This window comes from Oxyura jamaicensis, chromosome 21, assembly GCF_011077185.1.
Source record: "Oxyura jamaicensis isolate SHBP4307 breed ruddy duck chromosome 21, BPBGC_Ojam_1.0, whole genome shotgun sequence".
Lineage (NCBI taxonomy): Eukaryota > Metazoa > Chordata > Aves > Anseriformes > Anatidae > Oxyura > Oxyura jamaicensis.
Window position 1 is genome coordinate 7,038,008 of NC_048913.1, and position 15,294 is coordinate 7,053,301.

Here is a 15,294-nt window from a genome sequence, read left to right on the forward strand (position 1 = left end):
GAACTCGCTGCTCTTTGGGGAGATGGCCCGAGCCTTCGCTCCCGGCGCGGCGGCGGCCGGCGGGGCTGCGCCCTGCCCGCTGGGCCCCGGCCCCGGCGGCGGCGGCGGCGGCGGCTCCGGCGGCCCTCCGGGAGTGTCCGGCGGCCCTCCGGTGACGGCTGCTCTGCGGAACGACCTGGGCTCCAACATCCACCTGCTGAAGGGGCTGAACGTGCGGTTCCGCTGCTTCCTGGCCAAGGTGCACGAGCTGGAGCGGCGCAACCGGCTGCTGGAGAAGCAGCTGGCGGCCCAGCAGAGCGAGCGAGACCGCCGCCTGCGCTACAAGACCTTCTCCCGAGACCAGGCCGTGCAGACCGACGGCGGCCTCCCCCTGACCGGCACGGGGCTGGCGGGCGGCCCCTCGGCCGGCCCGGCCCCGCCGCATTACGGCCGCCTGCCCGGGACCATCTGGAGCTACACCCAGGTGCGGCGCACCGGAGGCGGGGGGCTGGAGACGGTGCAGGGCCCCGGCGTCTCCTGGATCCACCCGGACGGCGTCGGAGTGCAGATCGACACCATCACCCCCGAGATCCGGGCGCTCTACAACGTGCTGGCCAAAGTCAAGAGGGAGAGGGACGAGTATAAGAGAAAGTGAGCCGGGGGGGCGACGGGGTTTGGGTCTGGGGGGACGAGGTTTGGGTCTGGGGGGACGAGGTTTGGGTCTGGGGATCGAGGTTTGGGTCTGGGGGGGCCCTCCCGGAGCCCCGGCGCTTGGCTCGACCCACCCTCCCCCCTCCATCCCTCTCGCCCCCCTGTTTTTGGAGGAGGGCGATGAGCCGTTGTGAGCAGCGCATCGCTGAGGTTCCTCCTAAATTTAGCCTCTCTCCGTTTTCCGGGCTAACCAGTAGTCGGTTTCGTCCGCCAGCCCTCCGAAATTAGCTCAGTGCTGCAATATTTTGGGCTGCGAATGCTGCAGGGGAGGGTTCGTGCGGAAAGATGGTTCTTCGAATCGGTCAAAACGGCAACAAAAGCCCCAACGACAGCCATTGTAAGCCCTGGTAATCCCGAGGTTTCCTCAAACCCTGGGATTTCAGAGGATGCCCTTTTCCTGGTGGCTGACAGCGTTCCCTTTGCTTTGCTGTATCTGTGGCAGAGATGGAGGCCAGGAGAGAGGAAAAAAAAAAAAAAAGGTAGTTGGGATTCTGCAGGGAAATTCCTGCATTGTCTGCGAGCTCCCCGTCCCTTGGGACTAACGTGAATGCTCCCGTTTTGGGGTTTTGTCATCTTCAGGCTTAAAACGTGTTGTCTCGCTTGTGTTTTTCCTGCAGAATAAATTTAATCCTTTTCTATTTTTCTTTTCCTGGAGGCAGCCAGCGTTTCTTGGCTGTGTGTGGCCTGTGAAGCATGCCTGAATTTCTTCCGTCCAGGGTAACAGAGCTGCAGTGTGCTCTTTGCATACTTCAGCTTTTATAACAGAGCCATCCCTGTGAATTAGCTTAGTTTCGAGAGGCTTTGCAGGCAGGAATACTCTGTTCAAGTAATAATTTCGTGTTCACCAGCCAAGTCCAATTTCTTCAGGCTGCTGTGCCTTCGTTTCTAAGCTTTAGTGCTTCATGGCTGCAGCACCCTCCTGCATCTGGGTGGAAAGCAGTTGGCCTCCTTTTTGGTGTAGAACGGCGGATGCCGTCACGCCGCGGGGTTGTTTGTTTTTTATGCCTGGCACCACGGAGATGGGAGCAGTGGTGCTGAGGGGAAGTGCTGGTTGGTGGTGGCTTGGGGAAGGGATGTGTCGGGTGTGGGCTGCGTCACCAAAAGCTGGGGATACTTCTTCTTTTTAATGGGTGCGTGATTTTTTGTGGGATTTTCCTTACCGAAGAGGAGACGAATGGGTCATTTATAAGTCGAGTTTTGCTGCTGGTACGTAGTTGGTGCTGCCTGGTGGGCATTCGCTTGCTTGTGTTCTGCAGATTTTCACCCCACTCTCTTCATTCAGGTCTAACTCCTTGTGCGATCAAAGTTATTGCATACTCCCAATAAATCTTATGGAGTGAAGGGGGCCTCTGTAGGCAATCACAAACCTTGTTCTTGCCACCCTTCCTGCTCTGACAACAGGTTTTTCTCCTAATGCTTGAGAATAAAACTTGATTAACGCACACCAGCATGCATCACACTAGAATTATGTTTGCAGTCTGTCTTTTACGTTCATTCCTGTTATAACTGGAGTGATTATCACCCTCTTTGTGACCTTCACTGAACAGATGGACACCACACCTTACGCTCTTTTGGGGTGGATTGGTTTTTCTCATTGGTGGCCTTGAGCATGCTTTGGCATGCTTACGAGGTAGTATCACGTTGTTTTTGTTTTAATTCTTGCAGACGGAGTAGATTAGGCCATTTGATTACATTACCCTGAGCTAATGTGGCATTGCAGTGTTTGTCAGCAGTCCTGGAAAGACTGGTACAAGTATTTTCATGTTTGTAGGTTGTTTTTTGTTTTTTTTTTTTTTTTTTTTTTTAGGGAACAGATTCTTTGTCATGACACGTGTATGCATACGTACATGTATATAAATACGTGCTCTGTGTTTCCATTATCTTGCCGGGAATCCTTTTATGTTCAAGTTTTGTTTAGGGAAATGTTCTCCAAATGTCTCTTGCCTGTCTCCTTTGAAGCAACAAGGCCTTGTGACCTGACCAGTAAGACACCGCCGTGATGTGCAGTAACACTCAAGCAGATGTTACCTTTATTTCCTAGAACAATGGAAGCGTTTTCTCTCTCTCCAAGCTGACCACTTGATTTAGGAGGGCACAGCTAGGAAAACCTCCTTATTTAAACTGTTTCCTTACCAGGAGAACACGGGGTGGATGACTGTGTTCCGAAGTCAGTGAATGGTGCTCAAGTGAACACTTCTTTTCGAGAACGTATGCTTGTATGTGACGTCTGTTGTTGAAGACACAACCTCATTATAGCATACCAGTGAATCGAAAAATGAAGTGTTTGAATTCAGAGTTGAAATACTTGCTTTCTGTTTCTTGTGTTTTTAAGGTAACGCTACTGCTACTCTTAAAAACAATAGCTGAAATCATCTAAGATGTTCTTTCCGATGAAGTTTTCTGTGCAATTTTTTGCCATAACGGATGGCTTTTTCTGGGATAATACGTTCAACTCCTTTATTGTGTCCCCCCAGATCATTTTTTTCTGGACACTGTAATGCAAGAAACTGTTTGGGAGTTCTGAGCTATATATATTTAAAAAACAGATTACTAGAGCGCATCGTCAACAGAGCACCTGGGTCATCTTTTACCCATGGTTTGTTTTGTATCTGACCTACAGGTGAGAAAATGTTCCCCCTAGGAGCCTAGCAGATATTTCAGACCAAAACTGTGCTTTTTTTTCTTTCCCCAGACCATGTTATTTTACCAAAATAGTGTATAATTTTGGGGTCTTTTTCTAATTAAGATGTTGCCTTAATCTTACAATATCTTTTTTTAGTAACGATCATGATTTTACAGGGTACGTTATGACTTCAGCTGTTGGAGTTTACAGTTGGAGGAGACTTACTGGAGAAATGAACCTAAAATACCCCACCCTAATTTATGCTAGCATTTAAAAGAGCTTCTGGCAATAGATCTGACTCCAAATCCTTTGTAATTTTTTTTGTTATTACCCTTTTAGTGGTAATGGTAACCGTGTCCACTTTCTTTGCAGTCAGACTAATGTGATGGAAAATTCTTCTTCGAGTCTTCAAGAATCTTGAAGTGTAGATAAAAGTCAGGTCTTTGTCACAAGCTGAAATACACACAAATGTGTTCCTAGACAGGAAAAAAACCTCAAACCAGCTGTCTTGCCTCACCCCCTTTGAGCTGAAATCAAAAAATCATGGGGTTTTTAAATGACCAGGGTTTGAATTTGGGATCCAGAGATCTACTTTAAGACCTAAGTGCGTGGCTGTGTGTTGTTATGACAGGCAAAATGCTGCTGTGTGGCCAGCCAGGCTGCTGACTTGGTGAAAACCTGCTGCAGTCATTCCCTGCTCTCCATCTTCTTTCTCTCTTTTTTTTTTCCCTTCCTTTTAACTGCAAGAAGGCCGCTGATCTGTCTGTAGCGATCTTTGCTCTGAATGCTTGAATAGATTTGTATATTATGGTTTCAAAATTGTTCTTAATTGGTACAGATATTGAGTTGGCCAGATGTTAGTCGTCTTCTCCAGCGGAGACTTAACTGTTACTAAGAGTTGAACTGGAAATAATTGTTTTACCTCAGGATGGTATTTCGTTTGGAAGATTAATAAAGTCCACTTGAAAAAGAGATTATCTTAAATTTGCTGCAGCTGGAAAGGACAAAGATTATCATTGTCAAAGGCAACGCGCGTCAAAACTAACTGGATCTCATTTTTTAAAGAAGGGAACTTAATAAAAACGTGCTTAAGATAAACCCTGGAGGAATGTCTGAAAACTTTTAAAGCTAAAATAGCAGCGGTAACAAGATGCAAATGTTACGCATAGACCCAATAAAAAACAAATAATTTTTTTTATCCCTATAGAAGAATGTAATCAGCATTCTAGACTTCTGTCCACGTTTCAATTGGTTACAGAGCTGGTAATACCGCATTCTCTGTGTAACGCCAGATATATGTATTAAATTCTGCTATATGCTGTGGCTTTTCACTAAAATTGTTACGTGTTCCTTGGCAGTTCCAGTACAGACGTGCAGCCTGGTATTAGAGATTTTTGGAAACCCCTTATGAGATGTGAAGTTTGACGTTAAGTGCTTGCTCCTGGGAAACCTGATATTTGGCCTTAAAAAGATATTTTTACTCGTGCTGGAAGGGCATGAGTTTTCTGCATGAAGGATGGATAAAACTCGCTGAAGTGATGAAAAACTTGGCCTTTTAGCAAAAATATACATCCCTTATCAATGTTGGTTGGAAAGTTGTACTGTTTGGAGCTGTGCAAATCAGTCACGTTACGAATAATGTGTGCTGTCAGACATGTTTGCCCTTAAACCGTGCTATTGCTGTTTCTAATATGCTGCTGCAGAGACGTGCTTTATATGATGATATGTGAAGATCTGGAGCGCTCTAATAAATCTTAGTGTGTGTTTTTTTTTTTTTCTTTGCATTGGTGTAACTAGAAACTGGGATTCCTGGGCTGTAGTAATGTAGGAGAAGTTTCAGGAGGAGGTTTTCCTTTCATTCTACTTTCCCGCAGTGCCCCATGGACCCGGGTGGGCTCGAGGCAGTGTTCTGTTAAATACTTCAGTATTCATTGGCTCGTAAGGAGAGCGGCCAGAGAGGGCTGAGATGCTAGGATTGATTTGAAATTGTGTTAGCTATTTACTCTGAACTTTATCTTTGTCTAGCGATTAACTCCGATTTCTGATTAAAATAATGAATTTGCAAATGAGCTAGATTGGATGTGGTGGAGGGAAGAATCTCCGCGTTATGTTGTGGTTAGAGTTTCAGAGAAACTTGGGCCAGGATCTGTGCTGTGCTCTTCAAAGAACAGCTTCCCCTGTTGAAAGAGAACCACAAGACTTTCTGTGTGCATTTTGAATTTACCTTTTGATTCCTCTGGTGACTCACACTGGGAAGCCTCGGACTTTGTGAAGAGAAAAAAAAAGACTTTCAAAGCAGAGCTTGAGAATTGCGTAGGTCTGTGGGAGGGGAGCAAACCCCCCCCAAATAATCTCTAAAGACCCTTGCAATTTAGGGGTGAGGCAAAAACAAATGTAAAAACAAGTTATTTCTGGCTTCATCGTGGGTAATCATAGCCTTTCATTGCAGTGATGCAGCCTGGGTGCTGGGCTTGTAGCTAAAGAAAGCGCGGAAGCCATGTACAGCTCAACAGCTGCTTTTTTGTGGTTAGGGCTGTGTGGCGATGCTCTGCCAGGTCTTAGGCCGACTTCCTGCGTTTTCTTTTGTGACTAAATATTTCTTAGTTTGCTGAAAGTATGCACGGGATGTTGTTCTTTGTGAGCTCTTTATGCTTTAAGTCTCCAACTTAAAGTTTAAGTGCAACTGTTTTGCTTGTGTTTGTACAAGAGGGAAGAGGTTTTATGGTTTGGCCTTCAAAAACAAAGGTCCAAACGCAACAGTATGCATCTGTACCCTGCTTAGCTTAACCGAGGCTCTTCTGCAGCCTTGTGACCAGCCCATAGTAAAAGATTATCTTGTTCCCAGAGCCCTGAACTGATTTGTGGTAAGAAACAGAACGAGACGCTTCATAAACAGGGTGCAAGGAAACTGTATGGCAAGGCTGTGCTTTGAAACCCATTGTCCAGCAGTGTTCTGCTCTGCCCCACAATATGCCTGGCTTCTCTAGGGTATTATGTGCTTTGCTGCATTTCACTCTCTCCAGGTATGTTTTGTGTGAGTGTCCTTGGGCTGGCGTTATCCTCAGGTTTCCTTGCCTCCCACCCTTGCAAGTGAAGGAACGTGACTCCATTTTATGTTCAGAATTGGTGGGCTGAAAGTAAGTGTTTTGCTGGCTTGGATCCACTGATAAATTACAGAGTTTCAAATACATTGTTAAAACATCTCGGTTTGGGGTTAACAAAAGTAACTAATGACCTCAAGATTCTCATGCTTGCTGATTAAGGGTAAGTCACTTAGGAGGGTGCAATTAGCATTTTTATTAAAATACTTAAAAATGAGTGAGAGTCTCTCTCTCCTGCTTTGCTTGCTGTGAGTGGTGTTGATCATTGTATGCAAAATGACATCAGTTTGGCCTCTGGACCTACGTGAATAACGAGGCCATTCAGTGAGCCCCGAGAGAAGGGCGCCCTGTGCCCACTGACAATGCAGCCCCTCGTTAACGGCACCGCAGCATGATCTGCCCGAAGCTGGATTGCGGACGATGCGTTCCTTCAGCCTTACATCTGCACGTGACATGGTATTTACTGGGCTCCGTTTGGAAGCGTTCTGCCAGACTCGATGTATCCCCCCAAAAAGTACTAATTTGAATCCCCTTCCAAGTAGGTCTTGGGACTGAAACCAGTCACGTCTTGTCAGGGCTGACAATTCGATTTCAAAGCTTTTGGCTTCAAAAACGAGCCCGCTGCTACTTCTCAGAGCTTGATCTCACTCAAGTAATGTTCAGTTCATCCTTTTTTGGCTTTTTCTTTCTGGAAACTACCAATGTGCGTTGCTTTGGAGAAGGATTTTAGGGGTGTGTGTGATCTAAAGGAGGGTTTGCCTTGCTGTTTTTTGTAATGGGGCTCCGAGCCTAATCTTCAATCTGCTAATTTCAGTTGGTATATTCTGAATTTGCCTTGGAATACAGATGAAAGCAAATCTTGGCATTACAGATCAAATTCCACAGAACTTCACGAATCTCTTGAAAAGCCAGATGTTTTGATTTTTCCAGTCTTAAATGGTTTTACAGATCTGAATCAAAGCTACAAAGCCCTCGTTAAAAAAGTACACTTCAGAGTAAATTCTACATTGTAAAATGCCAGCTACCAGTACCCAGGTGTCTTGCGGCTTTACAGACTCCTTTTTGTTTACTTTTAAATGTAAATCTATGGCTTTTTGTACCTGTATGTAGAGATCAGCATTGGTTGAAAGATGTGACAGCTTGCATACCCTGTACTAAGGAGAGGAAAGCCAGGGAGGAATTAACTTGGTCTTCTTCATGTGAGCTAGCAAACGTAGTAATTTGCAGTGGCTCATTAAACACAGAGAAGAGAGATGTAGAAGGAAGTGATAATAATAGGACTGGATCCCTGGACTATTTAGGGGTAAACCTAAACACAGTAGCTGTGTTGAGTCCATCCAGTGACTGATGATGGAATTAGAAAGATCAGAAGGATCCTGGTTTAGTATTTACTCCAAAACGGTGGTTTCAGCAGAAAAAAAATATTTCTGTTTCTAGACTCTTACAGGTAAAACTTGTCTTGTATGTCGGGGGTGGGGGAGGGAACAGAATTGTGTTTCTTCTTAATGAAGCCTAATCTGGTACAGGGAACAGAATTTAAATTTAGCAGGCCTGTGTCTGTTCATGGAAGTCAACCCTTTCTCCTGTGCAGGTATTAGAATACCTGTGTTGTTATCTCTCTAACTTTTGCAGTAAAGCATTGGTCATATGATGAAACAGCGGGCATCCAAACTCCGTTCCAAACTCTTCTACCTATCTTTTTCCAAGTGACTATATCAGAATCACTTGACCTTTGACTATTTCTCTCATCCACGTAATTTTTAAACCCCACCCTTTTTCTTTCTTAAAAAGAAAGGGAGAAAAAGGAGGGCAAAACACTTGAAGTCTTTAATTCACAAGGAAATGTTTTTCCACTAATCTGTATTCTTAACCAGAGCGTGGAGCTGCTGGTTGTCAGTGGGAGATCAGCTTTTCTTGTTAAAAGGGACACAGTGACCCTGGGAACGAAGCCCCACTTGTAGAGATGCTGCACAGAATTCAAGAACTTCTGTGGGACTGAAGTAAGTTCGTTTTGTGGTAGCTGTCCCTGAAGGACATGAAGCTCTTGGATGCAGCCTGTGATGAATCTGCAAATAAACCCACTTTCTTTTAGAGCTTCTCTTCCCCTTCTGGGTATTAGATCTTCTTATCTGCTTGTATGCAACGTGGTCAGGCTCTTCCCTGCGAAGTTTCATTGTCTGTAAGGAATTTGCCATCTCCTTTTACTGACGGTTCGTGTGGAGCCGTACGGCCACGTGAAGGCAGGCCATGCTGCTACTGGTGCCGTGAGCTAGGCCGCACGCCGGACCGGGCTCACTTTGCTGCACTCCAATAAGCAGCATCCTGTTTGCAAATACACGGGCTTCCTCTTTCCCCTCCTGTGTTCAGTGAGGCATTAACTACTGATGGAGCCCTCCGCTAAAATCCATGGCAAGACACAGTGTGAGGCCCTTGTATGGGGACCGACGTGCTGTGCTGCTGTGGCTCTCCTGACGAGTCGCCTTTGGTCTGGATGGGGTCTGGTCCGTGACTCAGCTGCTCTACTGGGATTCCCAGGCAGCGAGGTCAGCCTGTGTCACACCACTGCCTCGGCTGACCTTCTGCTCTGGGGTTTGTGCTGGGGCTCTCCCAGGGCCCTTCTCCTCTTCCTCTCCCTGCATGCCGTTTGCATCCCACTCATTTTCAGTGACCGGAGATTTTGTACAGGTAACGTGAGCTCTGCTCTGCTCGGCGGCGTCTATGCAAAGCTGCTGGCAAGGCTGCTTGCTTGTTCCTATCAGCAGAACATACTGCAGGCTTGGCTGGTGGTGCCGTTGCCTATTTTGTTATTTATTTCCAGCTGTTAGAGCTTCCCTTTCATCAGCAGGGCCAGCCTTGAGATTTGTTTGATCACAAAAAAATAGTCTGGAGCCTCCAACTCGTAGTGTTTCAGACTGCCTTCCTTAGAATGAGAATGTAGCAGTGTTCATCCTTTTTTTTTTTTTTTTTCTTCATTGTTCAACTCTGAATTAATACCAAACGGCACGTCACTGGGAGTTTATGCAACAGCAAAAGCAACTGTTACGTTTGTGTGAATTTAAGACTGATCTGCCTTTCTACAAATATTCAGAAATGCCTAAGCTTGGATTTTATATCCTCCGAGCTGTTATCTTTATTAGTCTGCTCCCATTTAAATGGCAGAGTACTGTGGTTTAATGGTACTTCTGTGAAGACCAGTCACTGTAATTAGCTAGGACTACTAAACTGTATTAATCTGCCCATTGTACTGAAGTGATTAAAGCAACTTAAACAGAGTAAGCACTCTCACGTTTCTTGGAGGACTGTGTAAGGAGTACCAAGTATTTCTTCCAGTGTCACAGGAGTCTTTGAAGAGCTGTTTATTTCCTACCTTTTGTTGTTACTTACCTTATTAGAATCCTGACATTACATGTAAAGGCTATGCTTAAATGTATTTATCTTTTCAAAGATAATCCAACTCTTAAAATATAGGTAAGTTAAAACTGGACACATAGGAACACAGTTTGTGGAGGCTTTGCTGCATCCTAGCTATCTCAGCTGCCTTCCTGTTTCCTGAAAGCTGGTAAGCATGATCTCATTTTATAAAACAGCTTCCTTGATCCTTTTTTTAGGTTCAATAAAGGCCCTCAGTGCTGGGGAAGAGATTAAGATACCTAGCTCTTGGTTTTGAGGCTGGTTCTCAACTTGGAGCCCACAGAGCCAACGTGAGCATAAAAGTTCCAGTGCCAGAAAATCCCTGCTCCCTCTAGAGAGCAGGAGACCCTCAGCACAGCCACGTTACTCAAGACATCCAGGGTTTCCACTTAGTAGCAGATGGCCATGAAGTCCTGAGGCAGTATTGAAAAGAAATTATTCACCCTATATGGGAAAAATTTCCTGTAGTTAAAAGCTTGCTGGATTACTCCTTAGAGCTGTGATGTAAGGATCTTCCATGTAGTCATGTGCATCAGCTGAGATAATGTACTATTTTAACTTGGCAGCCTCCAAGAGGACATTCATGAAAGCTTTCATTAGGTGTTTATACAAAATAGAAGGGAAATTCATGCCACAGAAGTTTGCCTGTACTTTCCGACAGCTTAGCATTAGACCTTATTATGGCTTTAAATCTCTTCTGTAACTACTTGTCTCCTCAGCTGCCAGACTTCTGGCAAGGTGGCTGTGTTTTGCTGAGAGCTCTCGGCAGCAGAAGGAGGTGGGACATTACAAGTAGAATGTCCTGAACACCATAAAAATACAAATGTATTTTTAAAATGGTGATGGCATATTGGAGTACGCTTCTGACATCTTTTCAGAGTCGCTACAAGACCAGAACTGTATAGATCTGTACTCTTTTGATACAGCACTCTTCACCACAAGTAGACTGCAAATGTTTTACTGCATGCCTTTTTATTTTTTTTCCCAACACCCAAAACCATGCTTTTCATACTAATATTTTTGCCGCCTCTTGAAGTGTTTTCCTGGGGATTTAAAAAAAAAAAAAAATACAGGAAAGAGAACTGAGAATTAGAGGTAAAAGGATGGGACAAAATGGTTAGGGACAGATGAATACAGCTGTCTTGTGGGGGAAAAAGTGTATTGATCTTGTGCAGCTGAGGACTAGAGGCTTGAGCTGATTTTCAGCTTTCTCCCTCATGTGCTAGATTTTAGAAGTTGGAAGCTTTTGGCTCCAGAAACAAGTCACAGCAAGGTCTGGTGTTGTCCTCGCTACTGGTAATGCTTTAACCTGTTAGGCTTATTAATGGGTACTTGATATTACTCCACTAATGGTAATGTGCTGAACTGGTAAAGGGCTGAGAGTTAGACATGAGTATGCTAGGGAAAAGAGAAACAGGATGGGACCCTCTTGCGTTAAAAACCACAGGACATCAAGATCAGATCACTGGTTAAAACTTTTAGCATGGAGGATAGGAGTAGAAAACCACACTTTTGGTGGATGGCTGCAGAAAGCCATTATTTATTGTAAATGTTTGCTTAACACTACTTAACACAACTGTAAACTGCATGCTATTTTTTTTTTTTTTCCTAAAATACTAATATTAGTCATCTTAAATCGTAGGGAAGGACCTATTAAAACTGCACAGAAGGCCTGGAATAAGGCTGTTGATAATTTATTTTTTAAGCCAGCATGGTGTCAAGCTCTGGGACAGGCATGCTGGTGCCTATCTTCTGCTGTTTGAATACATTTGATTAAATTAAGAGCATTAAGCAATTTTTAAGATTCCTTAAACAATGGATGGATTCTTCTGTGATTATAACATGAGTCAGTTATAATAATCCCCTTTCATTGCGCAGTTTTGTTCCTGAAACTGAGCACTGAAGTATTCTTGGTAACTCCCTTATACACATCCTACCTTACAATTTGATGAAGAAACTTTTCTTGCTCTGTTCTGTTATGCTATAGCCTGTATTCATTTCAGTAATGATGTGGATGGTGGAGATGAGCTGTCCAAAGGAATCACATGGCTTTTTTGGGACAATGATAATAGCATACTGTATTCCACAGCTGAGAGTCCCCTTTGTCTGTGCAGGGTCTCTAAAAGCTTGTTTTGCCCGACCTTTTCAGTGCAGTAGACCGCAGTTCTACAAGTTTTTCACATTAACACTCGTACCAGGCTTTTTCTGTGTGTTGACTCAAATTATCTGAGAAGCTGAATATTCTATGCAGTGATTGCAATGCGATTTAAAAGCATTGGTTGGGCTGCTGTTTCCTGCCCTGCTATTGTAGGGTTAGGAAAAAAACAACTATTTCAAGATGTCGAAGTTTTGCTTCTCATTTGCTCCAAGATGCCTGTCTGTACCTGTCTAGATGAGACCCGAATAATGAAATTTAGCGCCCCCCCCCCCTTGCCACCCTGTAGCAGGGTAGGAAACATAAAGCAGTTACTCAGGAGGAGAACAGGATAATGGGGAGCTTTTTTATCTTTGTAGAAGTACAAATATTATATATATATATATATATATATATAAAAGAAACAATCAGTATTTCTTCAGGCTTGTAGTCTCCATTCTGTTTTTTTGTCTTTCACTTGAGTTTTATGGCATCTGTCCCTGTATTTTGGAAATACTGTCTTTGAAGAGAATGGTCATTAGTCAGGAATAATGAGTTTACTCAGCTGAATTTCACAGTGAGTTTATTAGTATGCATGTGCCAAAATGTTAGGACCAAGCACCTGAATGTCTGCCGTACTAACTACCATAAAATCGTATCTTGTTCATGGGTGGAGTTGTACAATAAATTTCTGTACACGATCGGTTGTCTTTAATGCATGACGTTTGTAATGCTTGTGTTTGTTAGAGATTTCCTTACATGGGAATTCAGCGTTCGATAATTAACTTGTAGCTAGCAGCGGTGTACAGTCAGGTAATCCTGTGCTTTTCAGATTACCTGTTTCAAAATGAGTCAGAGTAATTACTTTATCTGCAGTTATGACAACAGTTTCGCAGGAATGCAATGCTCTTGCTGAGGCTGTTTCATAAGCTGTGCTTACAGTTGTCTTCTGCAGGCCAGGGAGGACGCAGAGCTGAGGGTTTGCCACGTGGTGTGGAGCAAGGAGCGTGTGGCTGCGTCTTCGCGAACAGCTTGATCAGATGAAACTGTCCCACGCGCGGCTAGGGGCTGAGAGTGAGCCTGGAGCGCTAAAAATGGGCCTAGAGATGGCTTTGGTCTGTGTAGAATTGTGTTTCTTTCTGAGCTTGGTCTTTCCTCTTTGTTTTATAACCGTGCTTGTCAGTGGTTGCTGGCACAGTGAGCGCTCTTTGGCACCGCGAGACCTCTTGGAGGGAAATAAAAATAAATAAATAAATAATAGCAATGTTGGAAGGAGCTGAAACAGCCTTGAAAAGATGATGCTGTCCTCCAATATGTGAAATCAGGATGTGTCTATCTTCTTAAATTTCCTCTTTATTGCTAATAGAAATATAAATATACATAGAGGAAAAATAAGCGGATATACCTACAAAATGGGGGAAATGCCTTGCACCTGACTGATACAAGAGGAAGAGAATTGAGAACTTGAGCGTTGTCCCAGAAAGACTGATGCAGTAGCTACCTAGGCTGCAGTAAAATCCTCACAAATGTCTTTTTTCTTTTCTGCCCAGTTGAGCTAAAAAAGAAACCCAACGTGTAGTGCTCTGATCCTCATCCTTCCAAAAGTGTCTGCTGTATTGATCCATGTAATTTGTGTTTGTTTTTTTTTTTTTGGTATAAATCTGATCAGATATTTCGCAGATCGACCTAATCATGTTTATTATGCCATGTGTGGGCTGCATCAAATTCCTGGGATCAGAGCTGGCTTGTCAAGCAAACTAACAGCCTGTCCGACTTGTACTTTGACAACGAAGTGCTGCTGCAGGAATCCTGGAGGCATGGGGATGTGGCCCTGGAAGCCCTGCTCGCCAGCGGGTCTGCAGACTTGGCGTAGACACGGAGTGCCCTGTTGGGGTAGGAAATAGCAGCTACCTACCCTAAGGACAGAGAAGCCTGCTGGAGGTCGATATCCTAGCTAATATAATGGTTCTGCAGCTCACATTTCTGATATGTTTCTGATAGCTGTCAGGCTGTCTAAGGACTGATCTTAGTAGCTGAAAATTTTAAGTTAACCGTAAATTTTGTCTTTTGCAGTGGGGAGCAGCTTAGATGTGAGCTTTCAAGTGGTTCGTCTTCTGCATAGTATATTTTCCCCCTTGCATCTTCTTACATCTTTGCCTAGTCTGGGGCTATTGGTATTGTTTTTTTAAATTGTTTTGTCCTTACATTGTGCTCTTGGCTTCTCTTCCTTTTCTATACAGAGGAAATGCTTATGCCCCTGCCCACCCCCCTAGGAAAGCTAGCTCACAAGCAGAGCTTGTAGGCCTTGCATTTTCCTGAATTGTGTTTTTTTTTTTTTTTTTTTTTTTTTTTTTTTTTTTTTTTTCACAAGGCTCTTTTGTTAGAAACTGAGCTGGGCTAGCTTCAGTTTACCACAAAGCGTACTGGAAATGGAAGGCAGGAAGAGTCCCCACGTTCTCATGTTACTGCACAAATCCCTCTCCCCTTCCTGGGGGTCTGTTATACCAGTGAAAAAAAAAAATGCATTTCAGCTGTCAAAAAACTGCAGCAGAGCCACGCTGCAGAATGATTTGCTCACGCTTTAGACCAGTATATTTGATCAGGGGTTATAAACACTGTCAAGAAGATTTTGACAGGGGTGAAAAATGAATTTAAGCTGCTGATGCCAAGTAGAAAACAGCCAAGTGCTGACCCTGCCTGGAACCCCTTGCTGCAGACTGTCTGTGCCCACCCCTCTGCGCAAAGTAAATACAACTCGATCCGTTCTTGGTTGTGTTTGTGCGGGTCGGTGAGGCACGGATTTGTAGGGCTGTTTGCCGCGCTGGCAAACGTAAGGGGAGGATACGGAAAGCAGTGTTTAGTTTACCTGATACAGCAGTTAACATATCATGAATTACATCGTAAACGTTGTTCCAAGAGCTCGCAATCTGCCGGTATCTTATCAGCCGGAGCGCTTTGACTTACCAGAAATCTCTTTCTGCAGGCTGCAGGAAATGGTGGTGTGCCTATGGCCAGCACACTGGCTTAAGGTGTGGAGAACTCTAGTGATAAATGTGGTTCTAATTATACTCTGATTCTAGCATATGGATACTTCATAAGTAAATACTGAATACACAGAGGCCTTTTGTGGTTTTGCTTCGTGAAGTGTGAAAACTCCGTTCCTCCAGAGCAGTTGCAGTTTCCAAGTGCCTGATACGAACTGGAGAAGCAGAACAGCTATGCAGAAATGTAAAGATGCTGTGAGATCGCATGGAAAAAAATAAAAACAATTGCCTTACCTAATCAGGTTTGTTCTGGGAGGGTGTACTCCTGGCCATTGTTGATAGGTGTGGTTG

At 44.2% G+C, this 15,294-nt stretch overlaps 1 protein-coding gene across 1 annotated transcript in view; it reads left to right on the forward strand.

Annotated features, from left to right (window-relative positions):
- Position 1: 1 nt before the first annotated feature.
- Positions 2-15,294, forward strand: part of IFFO2 (intermediate filament family orphan 2) — a gene marked incomplete at its 5' end in the record, with an annotated part of 39,459 nt that continues 24,166 nt past the window's right edge. The window contains one exon of the mRNA XM_035344949.1: positions 2-630. Coding sequence (XP_035200840.1) covers positions 2-630 — 629 coding nt within the window. The remainder of the gene's footprint in view (positions 631-15,294) is intronic.